The sequence below is a fragment of the Neofelis nebulosa genome, chromosome 9 (genome assembly GCF_028018385.1).
Source record: "Neofelis nebulosa isolate mNeoNeb1 chromosome 9, mNeoNeb1.pri, whole genome shotgun sequence".
NCBI classification, from domain to species: Eukaryota; Metazoa; Chordata; class Mammalia; order Carnivora; family Felidae; genus Neofelis; species Neofelis nebulosa.
In genome coordinates, this window is record NC_080790.1 from 77,613,798 (window position 1) to 77,631,596 (window position 17,799).

The 17,799-nt window shown below is 41.1% G+C and overlaps 1 protein-coding gene across 6 annotated transcripts in view; it reads left to right on the forward strand.

The window, feature by feature from the left end:
- The window catches only part of THADA (THADA armadillo repeat containing), a 330,983-nt gene that overhangs the window by 176,572 nt on the left and 136,612 nt on the right, over window positions 1-17,799 (forward strand). For all 6 annotated transcript variants that reach the window (XM_058684278.1, XM_058684279.1, XM_058684280.1 and 3 more), the window contains one exon: window positions 3,153-3,321. In XM_058684278.1, coding sequence (XP_058540261.1) covers window positions 3,153-3,321 — 169 coding nt within the window. The remainder of the gene's footprint in view (window positions 1-3,152; window positions 3,322-17,799) is intronic.

Genomic DNA, 17,799 nt, shown 5'->3' on the forward strand with positions numbered 1-17,799 from the left:
ATTTCACTATGGAAACTTTGTATCTCCAAAGCGCCTTGCCTCTTGGAATGTTCTCATAGACATCACATGAGAACACTGGTATAGATTATTGCTACCACTGTCAGCTCAACTGAGACCCAGAGGTTACTGTGATTTGTCCAAGCCATAAAACACAGTATACAAAGCAAAATGGAAATTCAGGTGCTCTGATTTTCCATCCTTTATAGCTGCTAGACTCTGTGTCCCCACAGAGCATCTCTACTTGATTTTGACACATTTACTGAATCAAACTAGGAGACTCTAGCCAAGGGAGAGATAGATTTTAGGTGCAAATATATTCTGCTTAGGGCTAAAAAGACTGTGTTTATATCCTCTCACACTCCAGGTCACATATACCTCATCAGACCCCCTCATCAGACCCCTCTCTGCCCCCCAGGAACTGACAAAACAGTAACCTGGAAATGTTTTTTTGCTTAATGGGTGTGTGCGTGTGTGCGTGTGTGTGTGTGTGTGTGTGTGTGTGTGTGTATTGACTATAATCTATCCATCCATTTTAACAACTTGCAGTGGAGGAGTTTGAAATTACATTTAATCATTGTTTTATAATGAATGATAATTAAATATTACTTTTAAAATAGGCTTGGGGCGCCTGGGTGGCTCAGTCGGTTGAGCGTCCGACTTCGGCTCAGGTCAAGATCGCGGTCCGTGAGTTCGAGCCCCGCGTCCGGCTCTGGGCTGATGGCTCAGAGCCTGGAGCCTGCTTCCGATTCTGTGTCTCCCTCTCTCTCTGCCCCTCCCCTGTTCATGCTCTGTCTCTCTCTGTCTCAAAAATAAATAAACGTAAAAAAGAAAAAATAGGCTTTTCTTTTTCTATAATTGCATTACTTTTTTTTTGGGGGGGGGGTTTGTTTTGCTCTTTAACCTGATTGTGTGCATTTGGAAAGTACCCTGGCACAGGGTATCTGAACGCAGAAAATTCTGACATTTTTCCCACTTTCCATTCCTTCTCCTGTATGGATGCCAGATTCCTTTGGGAAACCATCATTTGCTAAAGGTCAGGAGCAAAAGGAGGGGCGTTCTTAGTGTTCAGTTACTGCTAATTAGAAACTAAACATCTGTAACCATGTCAGAGTTATTTGTGTTTGAAAAGAAACATTTATATACAAGAGCCTAGTTCGGCAACATAAAACACACTCTAACCCAAAGTGTGTGTGTTGGAAGGGTGGGGAACAGACAGATGGGGAAGCTTCCTACAAATGACCCGGCTTGAGTGAGGTCATTTGCTAATTAAATCTCAAAGCGTTTTCAGAGTATTTTCTTTTCTCTGTCAAGTGAAGTTTTCTCACTCCCCCCCCACCCCCATCATGGGCCAAAGCAAACATTTTATTGCGTTTGCCCATTAAAGATTAAACATTTAATCATTTTAAAGGAAAAATAAAAATGCGTGATTTGGCAGAACCTCGTCAAAAACCGTTGGGAAGTCTGTAGCTACCTGCTGTAACGTTAGCTCCCAGTGTCTTCCCATAGTATGATGTAAGGTGAGTTCTCCATCCATAAAGTGTGTGCTGATTGACCTGTCTCACAGATGTACACTTGTAGGGGGAAAAAATGACCCAAGGTTCGACTTCCCCTGTGCCTCTTTCTACACTCTTCCTACCCCGCTCCCCATGATGAAATTCTCTTTGGACCATTCCATTTGTACATTCATTAATCTGTTCTTTTATTGTCATATTAAGGTAAATGTCAGTGTTACCTCTGGGGTATTAGAAACGTTACAGTGGTAGGACTTTGTGCGTCTGCATGCTAAGTCTACGTGGCCACATGGCCCTAATGACCCAGATCTTAGCAGTAATACCTTCTTGGAATACTAATTAATTTTGAAAACAGAACGAGAGACCTCTCTCTCTTTCTTCCACAGAGTCTACCATGTTCTGATCTTCCCCATCCTTGTCTTGACGTCTAAGATATTTCTCTAAGTTGAGTTACTTTCTAAATTGGGTAAAAAATCATGGAGTCTTAAGAGTTCTCTAGTTAAGAACTTACTTGAGCCCAGACTTACCATATTGGGCTTTCCTCTCAAATAATACTATCTCAGTGAAGGCTTTCAAGTGCACAATTTCAACAAAATGGTTGTGGGCTCTCAGGTTCTGAGTGTTTACAAAGTCAAGAGGCTCTTAGATGACCTGCTTTTCCAATGACCTTTGTAGAATCTCAAAATCCCACTTGTCCATGACTTTCACTTTAAGAACTGGCTTTTCTTCAAGCTCTTTGGGTGTGAGTCAGCCCAGAGGCAAGGATTCAGTGACTTGAGGGTCCAGTTCTTGTTCTCTTGACAATAGTTCAAGATCTTGTAGTCTGCCGTTTGTGGCACTCCCTGGTCTGGCCAGACCCACTTCTCAGCCTGAAGTTCCACTGTTATTTCTGAGCCTCTACTTCAGTCAGATACATCTACCTATACCTTGAGCATTTTTTCCTTGCTTTATACCACTGTTTCTGGTTGAAACAATTTCCTGGTTTCGGCCTTCTGGGAACCATGCTTGCTTTCTTTCAATCCTTCTCAATACCAGAATCTACAGTCTTATCCTCATGTAGCCATAATATGAAGATCACTTGCATATCGTTCTTCCAGGACTGTCTTGTGCTTTTGGGGCATCTTTTCAAATGTACTGCCCCTCTTCATCCAGAGTATAGGCACCCCAGAGACCACAATGACTTTTATTTCTCATGGCACCTACTATTTGTTCATTTTGAGTGCTCAGTGAATAGTTGTTTGATTGTTCAGGAGGAAGCTATTTTTTGCTACTATTTATTGAATCATTCCCAAAGCCTGTCCACATTTATTTCTGTGATCGAATCATAGATATTAATGATATTTATATGAAAAAGAAAATCACCTGTAGAACCAACACTAACACATACACACCATCACTGGAATAAGGGAAGTATTAAAAAAAAAACAAAACCAACATTTGGAATAAGGAGGAACTCCCATCCCCTACCCCACTCCCCCTAAGCTTGGATGTCCCAGCTGGAGCTAGATAGAACATCAGCATGTACAGAATGACATATATCCAAAAAAAAATTCAAAACAAACAAAAAAGAACATTAGCACGTACAAAGGCATGGATGTGGAAATGAGTATTGAATGGTCTTGTGTTTTTATGTCTCCCCAGATGTGGTCACTCCCCTGTCTACCGCTCCCGTGAGATGGCAGCTCGTGCCTTGGTTCCATTTGTTATGGTGGATGAAATCCCCAATACCATCCGAACTCTGTTGGCCAAACTCCCCAACTCCACCGATCAGTGTTTCCGGCAAAACCATATTCATGGGACGCTTCTCCAGGTAAATAAAGTTACTTTGTGTCAAACCGCACAGGATAAACTTTGGTTTCTCACCTACTGTTTGCAGGTGAAGATTTGATACACAAGCTTTTAACTTTATCCATAGAACTCTTTTCTATTGCTGAAAAGGACTGGTATTTCCTAGATGTGCTTTTTTCATTACAAAAATGAGTACAGCATCACACTGTGATTCAGTCAGATCGTCTTTTGCATTAAATCCCGTATTTTTTACTTCATGCTTTCTTTCCCATTTGTACATAGCTCTCTGAACCAGATAAAGTTCTGTCTCTTCCATCAAGTGCCTACCGACTATTCTGGGCCACTCCCTGCTCAAGGTGAAGTTGTGAGCATTCCTTGAAAGAGAGGAAGGAGAATTAGACACATCAGGGAGAGTTTGTGCTGTGGCATCACACATAGAAATGCCAAGCCCTACTCTCCTGTTTTCTCAGTGCTACAAAAGAGACTTTTTATTTTTAATAAATATACAAATACACTTACTGCTTTTAACTTAACATTTCCCCCACAAAGGACCAAAGCACAACAAATGAATGAGAAAGAAACTTCTTACCGGAACTGTCTTTTTTAAACCCTAACGATAAACTTGGGAACGGGTGGTACTCGACACGTCTGTTCATGTGGCTGCTGGGGTCACTCATGTTGGGGCGGGATTGGGGGTGAGATTCAAGTATCAAGTCATGTTTGTGGTTTGTGAGCAGAGTTGAGGAGTGGCCTTGAGATCCCAGTATGTGCCATAAGGTTGAGGTCTCTGCTGCCGACACGAGAGGCACCGTATAGAATGGTTAATGGCCTGGGACTCTGGAGCCAGACTGTCTCAGGGTCAGTCTCACTACTTACTGCCTGCACATCTGCAATTGTTTTTTATGTTATTACTATTATTATTAAGTTTTTTATTTTAATTACAAGATAGTGAACATACAGTGTTGTGTCTTCATTTTTGAAACAAGGACAACAGTGATATATACCTGCTAGGGATTTTGTGAAGATTAAATGAATTAAAGCATATAAAGTGCTTAGAATAGTACCTGGTACATAATATGATATATAGTTACTATTGTTATACTTTTAATGAGCCTGTACTATAATGAAAAGTAAGATTTTTAGTAACTAATTCCCTCTAGGTGACAACGAATGCAAGATAGGCCTGTCTTCATGCCTTCCTTTCTTGGTTGTTACATATATTCAGCAAGTATTTGTTAAATTTATTAAATGCCTCCTACGTACCACTGTGTCCATCAGAACAGTGACTAAGTCGGTTCTTGCACTGAAGGAATCCAGGACAAAAACAGCCCTCTGAGAACGAGCAATCACCATGTAGTGTGCTAAGTGCTAGAGGAACACCTAGCAGGGCCACCTGACTGGTGTTGAGGGAGTCAAAGGAAAGCTTCCCAGAAAAAGTGACCTCGAAGTAAAGGCAGAAAAAGCCAAGCAAAAGGTGGAGGGAGAGCCCCCCACGCAGAGAGAACGGCATATAGCAGGGCTCAGGATGGGTGACAAGTTAGCCCATCTGGGAACTGCAGGCTTGGGTGGGATGAAGTTCTAGGTTGGCAGGTCACAAACTGGTCTCAGGACCTCTTTACCCTCTGAAAAGCTATTGTGGATTCCAAAAACACTTTTGTCTATCAATATTTAATTAGAAACTGAAACAGGAAATCTTAAAACACAAGAACTCACAAGCACACATTCCATTAGTCATTATTAGAATGCTGACATCATCACACACCTTGTTGCCCCTGGCAAACCCCACCATGTGCCGTCTGTCTGAGAAGGAGAATAAAGGGGAAAGGAATGTCTTAGTGGCATTGAAGATAGTTTGATCTTGCAGACCTCCTGAAAAGACTGCGGCCCCTAAGCGACCAGAGCAGATCCTCTGGTCTATGTGGTATATATTGGGGGTCTTTGGTGGTCTCTTCAGTGCAGTCTCTCAAGCACTCATCTCCCTTGGTCCTCACTGTATCTCAGTGATGACGAGAGGGCTGGAGGGTATTATCTTGGTTTTAAACGTGGGACCCTGAGGCCCATACAAGTTAGATGTCTCGATTCTCTGTCGGACACTACTCTGAAGGGAAGGAACTGACAATAGTGAGTAATGAAGGACATGCTTTTCAAAGATGCCTCGATTCTGCATCTGAGTTAGAGGCGGGGGTCAGATTGTCAAGCAGGAGGCAGGTAGTGGGGATCAGCCATCAGATCTTCTTTATTGCAGATCCATTCTTGGCTCAATCTTGTCAGAAGAGGTTGGGATTGCTTCTTTGGCTGGCTCGCCACTTGTACAAATGGGCCTCCCAACCTCGTTTCCCACACACAACACTAACAGGTCTGGCTTGTGTCTCACCAGTCTGCCCAGCAACAGAGCATGGTCTTCTGCTCTGTCTCTGGGCTGCCTTTGATATCTCCAGTTTACTTTTTCTGTGACCTGAAGGGTGAAACACCATGGAAAAGTAAAAGCCTTGTGACTCCAGGTTGGTTGTGGCCGTTGCTTTTGTTCCTGAGTGTTGGGAGGTAAAGGGAGATGTTTTGTTGAAAACAAAACAAAATAGTATGGGTGTTGGGTATCATGTTCATGTTTGTCAAACAGATTCCTGTCTTTACCCAGATTGGTTTATACCCTGGTTGAAAAAAGGAATTCAAAGGCATGTGAAAATCTTTTCTGTCATGTCCACTTGGGTGTCTCATCTGTGTTGTAATAGCTGTGTTTCACTCTGTTGTTCTTTAAGGGGAAAACGCAAGGGGTTAAGACGGAAAGGGTTCTTTTTCTCTTTCCTTTCTACAGTTTATGGATTCCTTCTCCACATGGAGTTATCTTTGAAATCAGTAAAAGGCCGGGAAAAGAGGTGTTAGGGATTGAAAGGCATGAGAATCTCCATGGGACTTTCAGAGCCAGCTAAATAAATATAAAATTGTTATTTTTTTTCAGAGGGAGGAAATCATTTTGTAATCAGAAAACAAATTCTTCCACAGAACATTTTCTTGAATTATACATTTTGGCTTCTTTGAAAAATGTTTACATAAAAATATCAAACCTCAGAGTATTTCTATAGAATACCTTGAAAATGAGAAATATGCTGATCTCTGAATTTTCCGAGGCGATGGAAGAAAGACTCAAATTATAGGACATGCATAAAAAGAAAACATATGAAAATCGTTTCTTAATCATTTTAAAAACCAGAGGTTCCTAATTGCAGTGTTGACATGGATGGAAGTAACACACATGAGAAAAGGTGAGATTATGCAGCCGGTTCATAAGAGCCAATGGTAAATGACATTAAATCTCCATAAAGGCTAGATAAGAGCCATGGACATTACCTCATTTGGGAACAACACTGGCTGGCAGGGCTACCCTGTCTTTTAAGTAGAATTAACCGTCTGTTTTTCTTGCCAAAATTCTTCATGTTGGGGCCTTAACATTATTACTAGGTTACTTATCACTCCCGAGAAATCACATTGGCATTAAAAAAGTTCTCTTGTGTTGAAGAAGAGTTTTGGCCAATGATTATGAGGTAGGATGTATTCTGATTTTGGGGCACTTAAGTCACATTTTGGTGTCTCGTGAGGAAATATATACCATTTGAAATAGAAGTTTGAATTTTGAGTTATTTTCATTTTCTTTTTCTTTTTTAAGCTTATTTATTTATTTTGAGAGAGAGTATGCTCATATGCACGTGCGAGCTGGGGAGGGGCAGAGAGAGAGAGGGAGAGAGAGAATCCCAAACAGGCTCTGAGACAGCACAGAGCCCAACTCGGAGCTCGATCCCACAAACTGTGAGATCATGACCTAAGTCAAAATCAAGAGTTGGGCACTTAACCAACTGAGCCACCCAGGTGCCCTGGGATTTTTTCATTTTCTATTTTGGTTCTTTTTCTCATGATATAAACACACAAGCGGTGGTCCCTACTCTTTCTTTACCTAAGCTCTCTTATATGAGTAAGGTGAAAAGACAGTTGAGGTAATTCAGCCTCTGTTGAAGCAGAAGAACCACTTTTGCATTTCTCTGAATGAACATTCTAGGCAAAGGTATTCTTTTTTCTTCAGTTAATCCAGACAGTCTCCATAGTTCTAAACACCCCTTTGCTGGGATTAAATTTTCTCAGTCTTTACCAGCAGAATCTGTTGAACACCATGTTTAATTCTCTTACTCCTCCATCCCCTCCCCCTACTCAAATTGGGAGCTTTGATGTTTGCACTTTGGGAATCCTGAGCCACTTTTCTGGCTGTGGAGCTGAGCGGCAGTATTGCACTTTTGGGTTGACATGAAATATTAACCGGAGATGGACTTCAGACAGCCTAAGCCCACACATTTGGTGAGTTTGCCATAAGAGAAGTAAAATGAACGTTTTGAGCACCACCTGTATGCTGCATAAAATGAATATGTGATTTCATTAATACTGTCAGCAATCCTGCAAGGTGTTTAGAAAATGGTACCTCCTGATAATTGATGTGAATAACAACTTTTTATGTCTTAGGGAAACCAAGCAAAGAATCCAGCTTTGCTTTGTCTTTAATCCCTTGTCCCTGAGTCCTGAAATCTGATTTGATGCTAGAAACAAAGTAAGTCCATTGGTATTAGAAAGACAGAGGAGGTATTAGAAGACACCTGGATGGCTCAGTTAGTTAAGTGTCTGACTCTTGATTTCGGCTCCAATCATGATCCCAGGGTTATGAGATAGAGCCCTGAGTTGGGCTTTGCACTGAGCGCTGAGTGTGGAGCCTGCCTCTCTCTCTCTCACTCTCTCTCTCTCTCTCTCTCTCTCTCTCAAAAAAAAAAAAAAAAAAAAAAAGACAGAGGGACAGAGGAAGTCACTGACACCCTGAGAGGCTACAACCAACTAGTAAGACATTTTTTTTTCGTATAGTTGACACGCAATGTTACATTATTCTCAGGTTTTCAACGTAGTGATTCAACAACTCTATACATGATGCTGTGGTCACCACAAATGTAGCTACCATCTGTCCCATTACATCACTGTTACAATATCATTGACTATATTCCTTATGCTCTGCCTTTTGTTCCTGTGACTTAATCATTCCATAACTGGAAGCCTGTATCTCCCACTCCCCTTCATCCATTATGCCCATCCCCTACCCTCCTCCTCTTTGGCCACCACCAGTTTGCTCTCTATATTTACAAGTCTGATGCTGCTTTTTGTTTGTTTATCCATTGTGGTTTTGTTCGTTTTTTAGATTACACTTGAGAGTGAAATCATAGCAGTTTTGCACCTTCCCTCCCTCCACTCATCTTTTTCTCATGATTTCTCTTTGGTGTCTCATTTAATAGTCTTAAATACATTAAATCGTCTAAAAGTACAGAATCCTCCATTGGTACCTCGGTTATAGGCAAGCATGAAGTTGCCATACCTTCTGTCATCCTTAAGAGTGTGAGACAAAACACTCAGACATGGACACCCACAGAAATTGTGGGTTCTAAGCCTAGGAGCTGCAGGGCACATGAAAAAGAGGTCAAGATTGAATTCAATTCAGCACACTCAGTGGTTTGCATACCCAGTTCTAGGTACAGGTGAAGACATGAGTTTGCCTTTCTAACCTCCCAGGGAGGGAGCTGTGGGTTAGAAGCCAAGCGAGCCAGCCAAACCCTCGCACCAGGGAGCATATGAATAACAGAAATGAAGATGAGGCAAGAGAGAAAGCTGCCAGATATGGAATCAGGCATGAGGGAGACTGAGACTAAGATAACATTCTGCTTGAATCTAGAACACTCTGTTTTAGGCCTAGAGTTGGGATCTTTATGGGTGTGAGAACAGCTGTGCAGGGATGGGCAGGACAGCAGGAGAACAAAAGTAGAGGTCGATCTTGGCATTACCTTTGTGAAACAGAAAAGCAGAAAACCTGGAAAGAAATAAAGGTAGGTCAATTCAGCCAGCCGCTTCTCTGAAGGAATCACTGTTCAGGAAACAGGGATAATACCGACCGTCCTTGACTCTGTGCCATGGAGAGAAGTAGTGGAAACAAAAAGAAAACCAGTGAGAGAGGTAGTCTTAAGTATGAATTCTGTCAGTGTTTTCTAAATGTAAGGAAATGAGTGTTTTAGAAAAAAGTGTATTTTTTACTAAGTGTTGTACTAAAACTTACAATCAAATTTAAAAGAATGATCCACTCCATCTTTTCAAAATGTGACCATAAGATAGCACCTTATGCTTGAAAAATTGTATCTTTTTTGTATTTCTTAAAAGTACAAAATTGTGAAACATAAAGCAGAGTCCTCAAGCTGCCTAGAAATAGAACATTACTTGATAGATTCCATTTGGTGACTTAAGGTTGGCCTGTCTCCATTGTTTACTTTATGCACGGAAAATAAAATTTCAGAATGGAAAGTAAAAACAAAAGCATGAAATTATGCTGATGTTGTAAGTTATAAATGGATTGCTGGTCAGTGTGCTTTTTTTCTGGAATGAGTCATAAAGAAAGTGCTCACTTTGGTCACTGGTGGCCAGATTCATTCTCTCTGAGGACTGGTGTTTGTCCGAAAGGAGGAAAATCTAAGTTGCTAGGAAGGTCTCCAGTCCAAGAAGGGCTAAGGCCGAGCTTCTCCAATGCTGTGCTTGTACATGCTTCAAGTATTGACTGATTCCTTCAGCTCCCAGCGAGTCTGAGTAGGGCCTGGCAGGGCTGGGGGCTCTAGGCCGTCACCTGCAGCTGGGAGCAGTCGCATCTGTTTGTCCCAGAGTGCCAAAGAAAGATTATTTTCTATGTGTGTGCCTTGACGTGAAAAGGATTGGGAAGCACTTTAATTTAAAAAAACAAAACTAAACTAAACCTTGTTAAATCTTACCTTTTGGCAATATATTCCTTTCTGGATGTAAGCCCAGAAAAGTCATTTTTAATTAAAATGCTACTTTGGAAGATGAATTAATCCTTTCCTTATAAATATCGAAAGGCTTTTATTTGGTATGTGTTACTTAGGGAGCTTTCTCTGGGTGTAGGAGACAGCCCTTCGCTGCCAGGTCTGGAGCGTTGATGATAGTACACGGTCATTGTCACCAGCCAAAGTGCTACTGCTATTTTGTAGTGCTCTGAACTCATAGTCTGTGGAATTTATGGATTTATCAGAAGATGTGCTACCGTTTGGGATAGAGTGAGGGAAGTAATAGTGTAAAGAATATATATATTATATACACACGCCAGTTACTGAATCTTATATACCGGGGTGTGTGGATGTTGAGTGCCTTTGGAGGCTCTTCTGAGTGATGGATATTACTCCCATTGTACTAATGAGAAGACTGAGGGCGAGAGGGGTTATGAGATTTGACTAAAGTTATGCAGGGATCGATTAGAAAAAGCAGAGCCGGGATTCAGAGCTTTCAAGCTTCTGTGGTTAATTGCCATACTGTACCACTTCTCAGGATGAGGGAAAGAACATTCTCAGGCTAGAGTGACTCTCTCTGAGGCGTTCAAGGTGTGGAGTGAAATGGAAGTTGACATCGTCTACTGATTTGTGCCTTCTGTTGGTTGAGTACCAACTACATGCCAAACCCTGTTCTAGATACTTGGAATACATCAGAGAACCAAGGAGACAGATCCTTGCTCGCAAATATCGTTGGTCTCACCGACCTTGCAGTCTAGAGGCAGGGAGACAAACCAGAGCAAATGATAGTATCATATAATTTATTATAGTAAATAAATTGTATCATTTATTGGAAGATAATACTTTTGTGGACAAAAAGAACAAGCAAAGTGGGATAAAGGGAATCAGGGGCTGGTAAGAGAGGCCAGATGACAGTATCAAAGGAGGTGTCAGAATAGTTGTTGAGAAGGTAGCATTTGAGCAAATCCCATTAATAGACAAGGGGAAACTTTTTTTTTTTAAATAAAGGGTAAACCCCTTTTCTCCTGAAATTGGGTTTGTTACACATATCTGTATGTTCAAGATTACCTTTAACTATAAAAAGTGCTAACAGAGTAGGCAGCAAGCAGTAGATAAACAAGGTGTGGAAGGACACTATTATTTTAGAAACTGGAATGCTGTGTAAAATCCTCGTGCTATACGTGCAGATTACTGGGGACTGTGTGAAGGCATTTTCCTGTACAAGCAAGGCAGTCTGTCTCCATTCTCGTGAGCATAGGTAAAGAGGAAAGTATCTCCCATAATCTCCTGTTTCCCAGGATGATCTTCCCTTTGACTCTCTGTCCTTAGGCCCTAGAGACGTGGAGTAAATAGAATGTTTACTTACTCTTTTATTTAGCACATGCTTACTGAGTGGTAATTAAGTGCATAGTACTATGCCAGGTGCCATGGAAGGTACAAAGAAAAGTTAATATGTAACATGTTCTCTGTTCTCAAGAGGCTTATAAGCTGCCTTGGAAAACAAGCCATCAATACCGCACACAATTACACAGAAATACATGGCTGCGGCGTGTGCCAGGCAGGTGGCTGAGGACACGCATCTGAGAGAAGAGCTCAGAGAAGGCTTTGTGAGGACACCGCGTCTTAGGATAAACCTTTCAACAATTTCCTGTTGTTGACAGGGACTTGATGTGAGCTGAGGCACGGAGTGGGGCATGCAGAAGGTCTTTGTGACAGTGGGTTAGCCTCTCGGGTCCCGGAATGCACTGGGGAGGTGGGCTGTGTGATGGTAAGGTGGGCACGGGTCAGCAGCATCAGAGAGACGACAAACGCCAGGCCCGGGCATTCACAGCGTGTGAGCCATGGCCTTCCAAGTGAAGTGTGGAAGAATAGGTTGACACGTTATTTTTCTCCCTTATCCCTTTGACTACTATTTTAGAGCAGACGTGTAATAATGTACATATCAACAGACTGGCATATAATTTCTAAATAAGTATATAAAAGCTGGGAACATGTGCTCGAAGAAGTGACTCCACCTAAGTAGGAGCTCGGACTCTGGAGCCAGCTTGTGTCCGTGCACGTCCTTTCTCTGCTGCGTCCCAGCCGTGTTATTCTGGGTGAGTTGAAATCTGCACCTCCCCCGTCCGTCTTCCTCGGTAAATGGGAAGGTACCACAGCCTCATAGGTTGGTCGTGGGGATTAAATGAATTCGTACAGGAGTGGTGCTCGGCATCGTCTCTGGCAGAGTCAGGTGCCCAGGAAGTGTTAGTCAGTTCTGTTCCGACCTGTGCTGCTGCAACCACCGCTGTCACAGCCACCCCCGAGAGGGGTTTACGATCCAAGAGTGCCGAGACCACTGGTACTGATGGTGAGTGAAAGATTTTGCACTAAGAAAAGCCGTGTTGTAGAAAAACGAACGTTGTGCATTGAAGTAATGCTGTTCACAACATGAGGATTCCTGTCGATAGGTGTGTGTGTAAGAGAGAAGTAAGTCGATTTTCGGCAGTTTTGACTTAATGTGTTAGCATGCTTCACAAAGAGGTTCCTTTGGTCAGTGTTCTCTACCTTCCTGTAGATCATATTAAAGATTATAAGACCAAGAGTAGTTCTGATTTTTGAGGGTCGAGTTCCTGCCTAGCGGGCCGTTACTCCTTGCACCTGTTCTGTTTTGAATTACAGCCCCTCCCTCAGACCCCATCACAAACCTGATGAGTCAGGAAAGGAACACCGTCACATTGTCCCAGACAAAGGAGGCTTTCATCATTCAGAGGGGGAAATTTGAAGTTCATAAAGTGAAAGGGGGTTATGGGATCCTCCTAGATAGATTAATCTAGCACTTCTCCAAGTTCATTTTTCATCTTGGAAGACAAACGTTCCATCCTCTCCCAGCCTTATTGTTTGGGACTTTTTGTGACTAAAGAGAATTCTGAACGTACTTTAAAAACTACAAAGCAACAAAACATCATTACGGGCACGCTAGCAGTCTCCTGTCATTTCCCAGAATTTCTATAAAATATCTGATGGTATATCGTCCTGTTATGTGGTGCGATTTATTGGGTCAGTCTCCATCCCATGAAAATAGCATTATTTGTTGTTTGCTCTCAGCTATGTCAGTCAAACAGTAATACCTTACCGTTTTTATTGTGGAAGCATTTTTGAGCTTGCAGAGCATATGTACTTGTTCCATTGCCCTGGGATTTATTTAGAGCACCCAGCATATTTCTGTTACTGAGGACTAAGTTGGCTGTTCAAAAGCACTGTGGTTGAGTATAGCCAGACAATTTGGCATCCACTCCCGAGGCCTGAAGTAAAATCAGCTCATGGGCCTAAAGGAAAGTATAAATAAGTAATAAAACTCTTTCTATTTTAAGCCATATTGTCGTTCATGACATTCTTCTGTTTCCCTGTACTATGTACCTCCCTCCTCTCTAACCCTGTCCTTCCATGGCAGGATTTCTCAGCGTTGGCACTGCTAACATTCTGGGCCTGGTAATTCTTTGTTGTGGGGACTGTGCTGTGTGTTGTAGTATGTTTGGTAGCATCTTCCCGACAGATGCCTGTAGTACCCACCCTCCCAGCTGTGACAGCAAAAATGTCTGCAGACATTTCCACCTGTTCCGTGAATGGAAGCAAAATTGCCCAAGGTTGAGAGCCTTTGTTGCACCGTACCTGTAGATTTTCTCCGTCATCCTGTGTGGACAAGGTGTGCTGCTGCTCTTTTAAATACTGATGGTCAAAGAAGAAACCATTCCTGACCCATGAACAGATTGTTGGCCCAACAGACGACAATGAGCTGGACACAGGAATAAGAGAAGGGGAGGAGCAACCCAAAACAGGTTGGAAATCTCAAAGGGAGCACCTTTCTCCTCCCGGTCTCTCTCTCTGCTGGAAAAATGCTGTGGACGTGTAAGCCAACACACTTTCAAAATCCTAGCTTTTTATAGTTGGCTTTGTGTCCCTGTCCCAACCTGCCCCTGATCCCCTTGCATAACGTATAGTTGAAACATTTCTGCCTTCCCCAGACTCAGGGAGCATGGTAAAATTCTAGGTTCTATTTACCTAAGGAAGCTTTGGAAAATAACACATAATTAGAATTTCCTCACTTCTGTTTTTTGAAATGTTAGTGTATTTTTATTACTGGGTACAATTGCTGTCTCTTTCATTGAGCCTGTCTTGGGCTGGAGGCAACAGGGTGTGTGGAATGATCTTCTCTAGGAACAGAGGTTCTGTTGAAAACTTAACCTAGGACATCAAAATTTTAATTTTGAGTTAAACACAAAGCTTTCTCCAGACCACCAGATTCAGACCTCAAAAAGGAAACTGGAGGATAAATCTAGATGAAGGTGCTAGAAGTACATAGTGAAGACAATAATTATATTAACTGTATTTTCAAAAAGCTCTTAAAAATTGTATATGTCTCAGATATGTCAACGTCTAGAAAGCCAATAGTAAATCTGTACCTTGACTCTCAAAAATGTGACAATATATAAAAAATAAGTTTTCAAAGCATATCCTTAACACCTCTTTTCAAAATTATCAAATAATTCTTGTGTGTGCTTCTTTGTTTAAAAGGATTTAACTACAGATATTCAAGTGGAGTCTTACTTTCTGTTTTTAATTAAAGGCAATGGTTGAAAAAATAAGCAAATTAAATCTTAATTGAATTTCTCTTGTTGCTGTCAATAACAAGAACTTTCTGTGCCTTCTCTTCACATCCAGAGATATGAACGGTTGATAATTGGGGTAACGGTTTGCACCTGTGAATGTTTGGTAATTTTTTTTTTTTTCTTCAAACTTATGCATAGTTAATTTATCAGTCACCCTGTTAGGTTAATTACAGATTTTGACATCAAAATATAAAGAGTTAGTAAGAATACAGATCCAGGGTCATGAAAGTCCTTAGAACGAACATACGGACAAATGGCATGCTTTTCCCCATTTTAGTAAGAAGTCCATTCAAGTTGACCACTGTTGAGTTCCTATTTCTTTTGAAATATACATTCATTGACATCCCTTTTCCAAATGTCTTTTACTTTGCAAAACTACCGTTGGATGAGGAAGTCCACCAAAGTCATCCACAGAGTTTTTCCTGTCTAAATTGGTAAGAAGAAAAAGTCCTTCTCTTATATACATGTGGGGTTTTTTTTCAGCCTTATTTGCATACAGCTAATATATAACGTTGTATAAGTTTGTGTACAATGTAATAATTTGATATATGTATATATTGCAAAATAATTTCCACATTAAGGTTAGTTTAGCACATCCATCACCTCATATAATTACAATTTTGTTTCTGTGGTGAGAACTTTTAAGATGTACTCTCTTAACAATTTTCAAATACACAATACAATATTGTTAACTATAGTCACCATGCTCTTACATTACATCCCCAGGCCATATTCATATTATAACTGGAGGTTTGTACCTTTTGACCACCTTTATCTATTACCCTCCACCCCACAACACTACTCTGCTATTTCTAAGAGTTGGAGGTTTTTTTTAGACTCCACGTATCTAGTGAGATAATACAGTATTTGCTTGCCCTGTTTGAGTCATCTTACTTAGCTTAATGCCCTTAACGTGCATCCATGTTGTTGCAAATGGCAAGGTTTCCTTCTTTTTTGTGGCTGAATAATATTCATGCGTGTGTAAGTGTGTATGTGAGTGTGTGTGTATGTATGGCACATTTTTTTTATCCGTTCATCCATCAGTAGATGCTTAGAGGGGCATGTAGGTGGTTCATTCGGTTGAGTGTCTGACTCTTGATTTTGGCTCAGACCATGATCTCACATTTCCTGAGCTTGAGCCCGACGTCAACCTCCATGCTGTCAGTGTGGAGCCTGCTTGAGATCTTCTCTCTTCCTCCCTCTTTCACTGCCTCTACCCCCTTCTCAAAAATAAATAAATAAACTTAAAAAAAAATGGACACTTAAGTTGTTTCCATGTCTTGGCTAATGTAAATAATGCTGCAGTGAACATGAGGGTGCAGATATGTCTTTGAGATAGTGATTTCCTTCACATATATTCCCAGAAGTGAAATTTCTAGATCATATGATAGTTCTATTTTTAATTTTTTTAAGTTTATTTATTTTGAGAGAGAAAAAGCACAAGCAGGGGAGAGACAGAAAGAAGGAGAGAGAGAATCTGAAGCAGGCTCTAGGCTCTGGGCTGTCAGCATGGAGCCCAATGTAGAGCTTGAACCCATGACTGTCAGATCATGATCTGAGCTGAAGTGGGACACTTAACTGACTGAGCCACCCAGGTATCCCTATGTTTAATTTTTTTTATCGTATTTTTTAAAGTAAGCTTTATACCTGGAGTGGGGCTCACACTCACAACCCTGAGATCAAGAGTAGTATGCACACTCTACTGACTGGTGCTCCTCGATTTTTAATTTTCTGAAGAACCTCCATAGTGTTTTCCATAGTGGCTGTACCAGTTTACATCCCCACCAACAGTGCACAAGGGTTTTCCTCATCAGCATTGTGTTAACTCTTGTCTTTTTGATACTAGCCATTCTAACAGGTATGAAGATATCTCGTTGTTTTGATTTGCATTTCCTTGATGATAGTGATGCTGATCACCTTTTCACGTACCTATTGGCCATTTGAATGTCTTTAAAATTTTTTTTTGATTACATTTATTTATTTTTGAGAGACAGAGTGAGACAGAGCATGAGCCAGGGAGGGGCAGAGAGAGAAGGAGACACAGAATCCAAAGCAGCCTCCAGACTCTGAGCAAGCATTCAGCACAGAGCCCGATGGGGGGCTCGAACCCACAAACCACGAGATCATGACCTGAGCCAAAGTCGGACACTTAACCGACTGACCCACCCAGGCACCCCTTGAATGCCTTTTTTGGAGAAAATGTCCACTGAGGTCCTTTGTTTATTATTCAATTGGATTATTTGGGTTTTTTTGCTTTTGAATTGTACGAGTTCCTTATATATTTTGGATATTAACCCCTACTCAGATATGTGGTTTGCAAATATTTTCTCCCTTTCCATTTTGTTGATTGCTTCTTTCACTCTGCAGAGCTTTTTGGTTTGATGTAGGCACACTGGTTTATTTTTGCTCTGGTTGTTTGCACTTTCGGTGTCATATCCATAAAGCATTGTCAGGATCAGTGTCAAAGAGCTTTTTTCCCTGTGTTTTCTGCTACAGGTTTTGTGGTTTCAGGTCTTATGTTTAAGCCATTAATACGTTTTTTGTGAGTGGGGTAAGATAGGGGTCCATTTTCATTCCTTTGCATGTGAATATTCAGTTTTCACAACATCATTTATTGAATAGAATATCTTTTCTCCATTGTACTCTTGGCTTCCTTCTCAAATAATAGTCGACCCATATGCTTGGGTTTATTTCTGTGCTCTTGAGTCTGTTCTCTTGGTCTTTGTGTCTGTTTTTATGTCAGTACCATACTGTTTTGATTACTACAGTTTTGTACTACAGTTTGAAGTCAGGAAGTGTGATACCTACAGCTTTGCTCTTTCTCAGAATTGCTTTGGCTATTTGGGGTTTTTTTTTGGCTCTATACAAATTTTAGGATTATTTTTTCAATTTCTGCAAAAAACTACCATTAGAATCTTGAGGGATTGTGTTGAATCTGTAGATAGCTTTGGACTTTTAACAATATTAATTGATTAATTAATTAATGACTTTTAA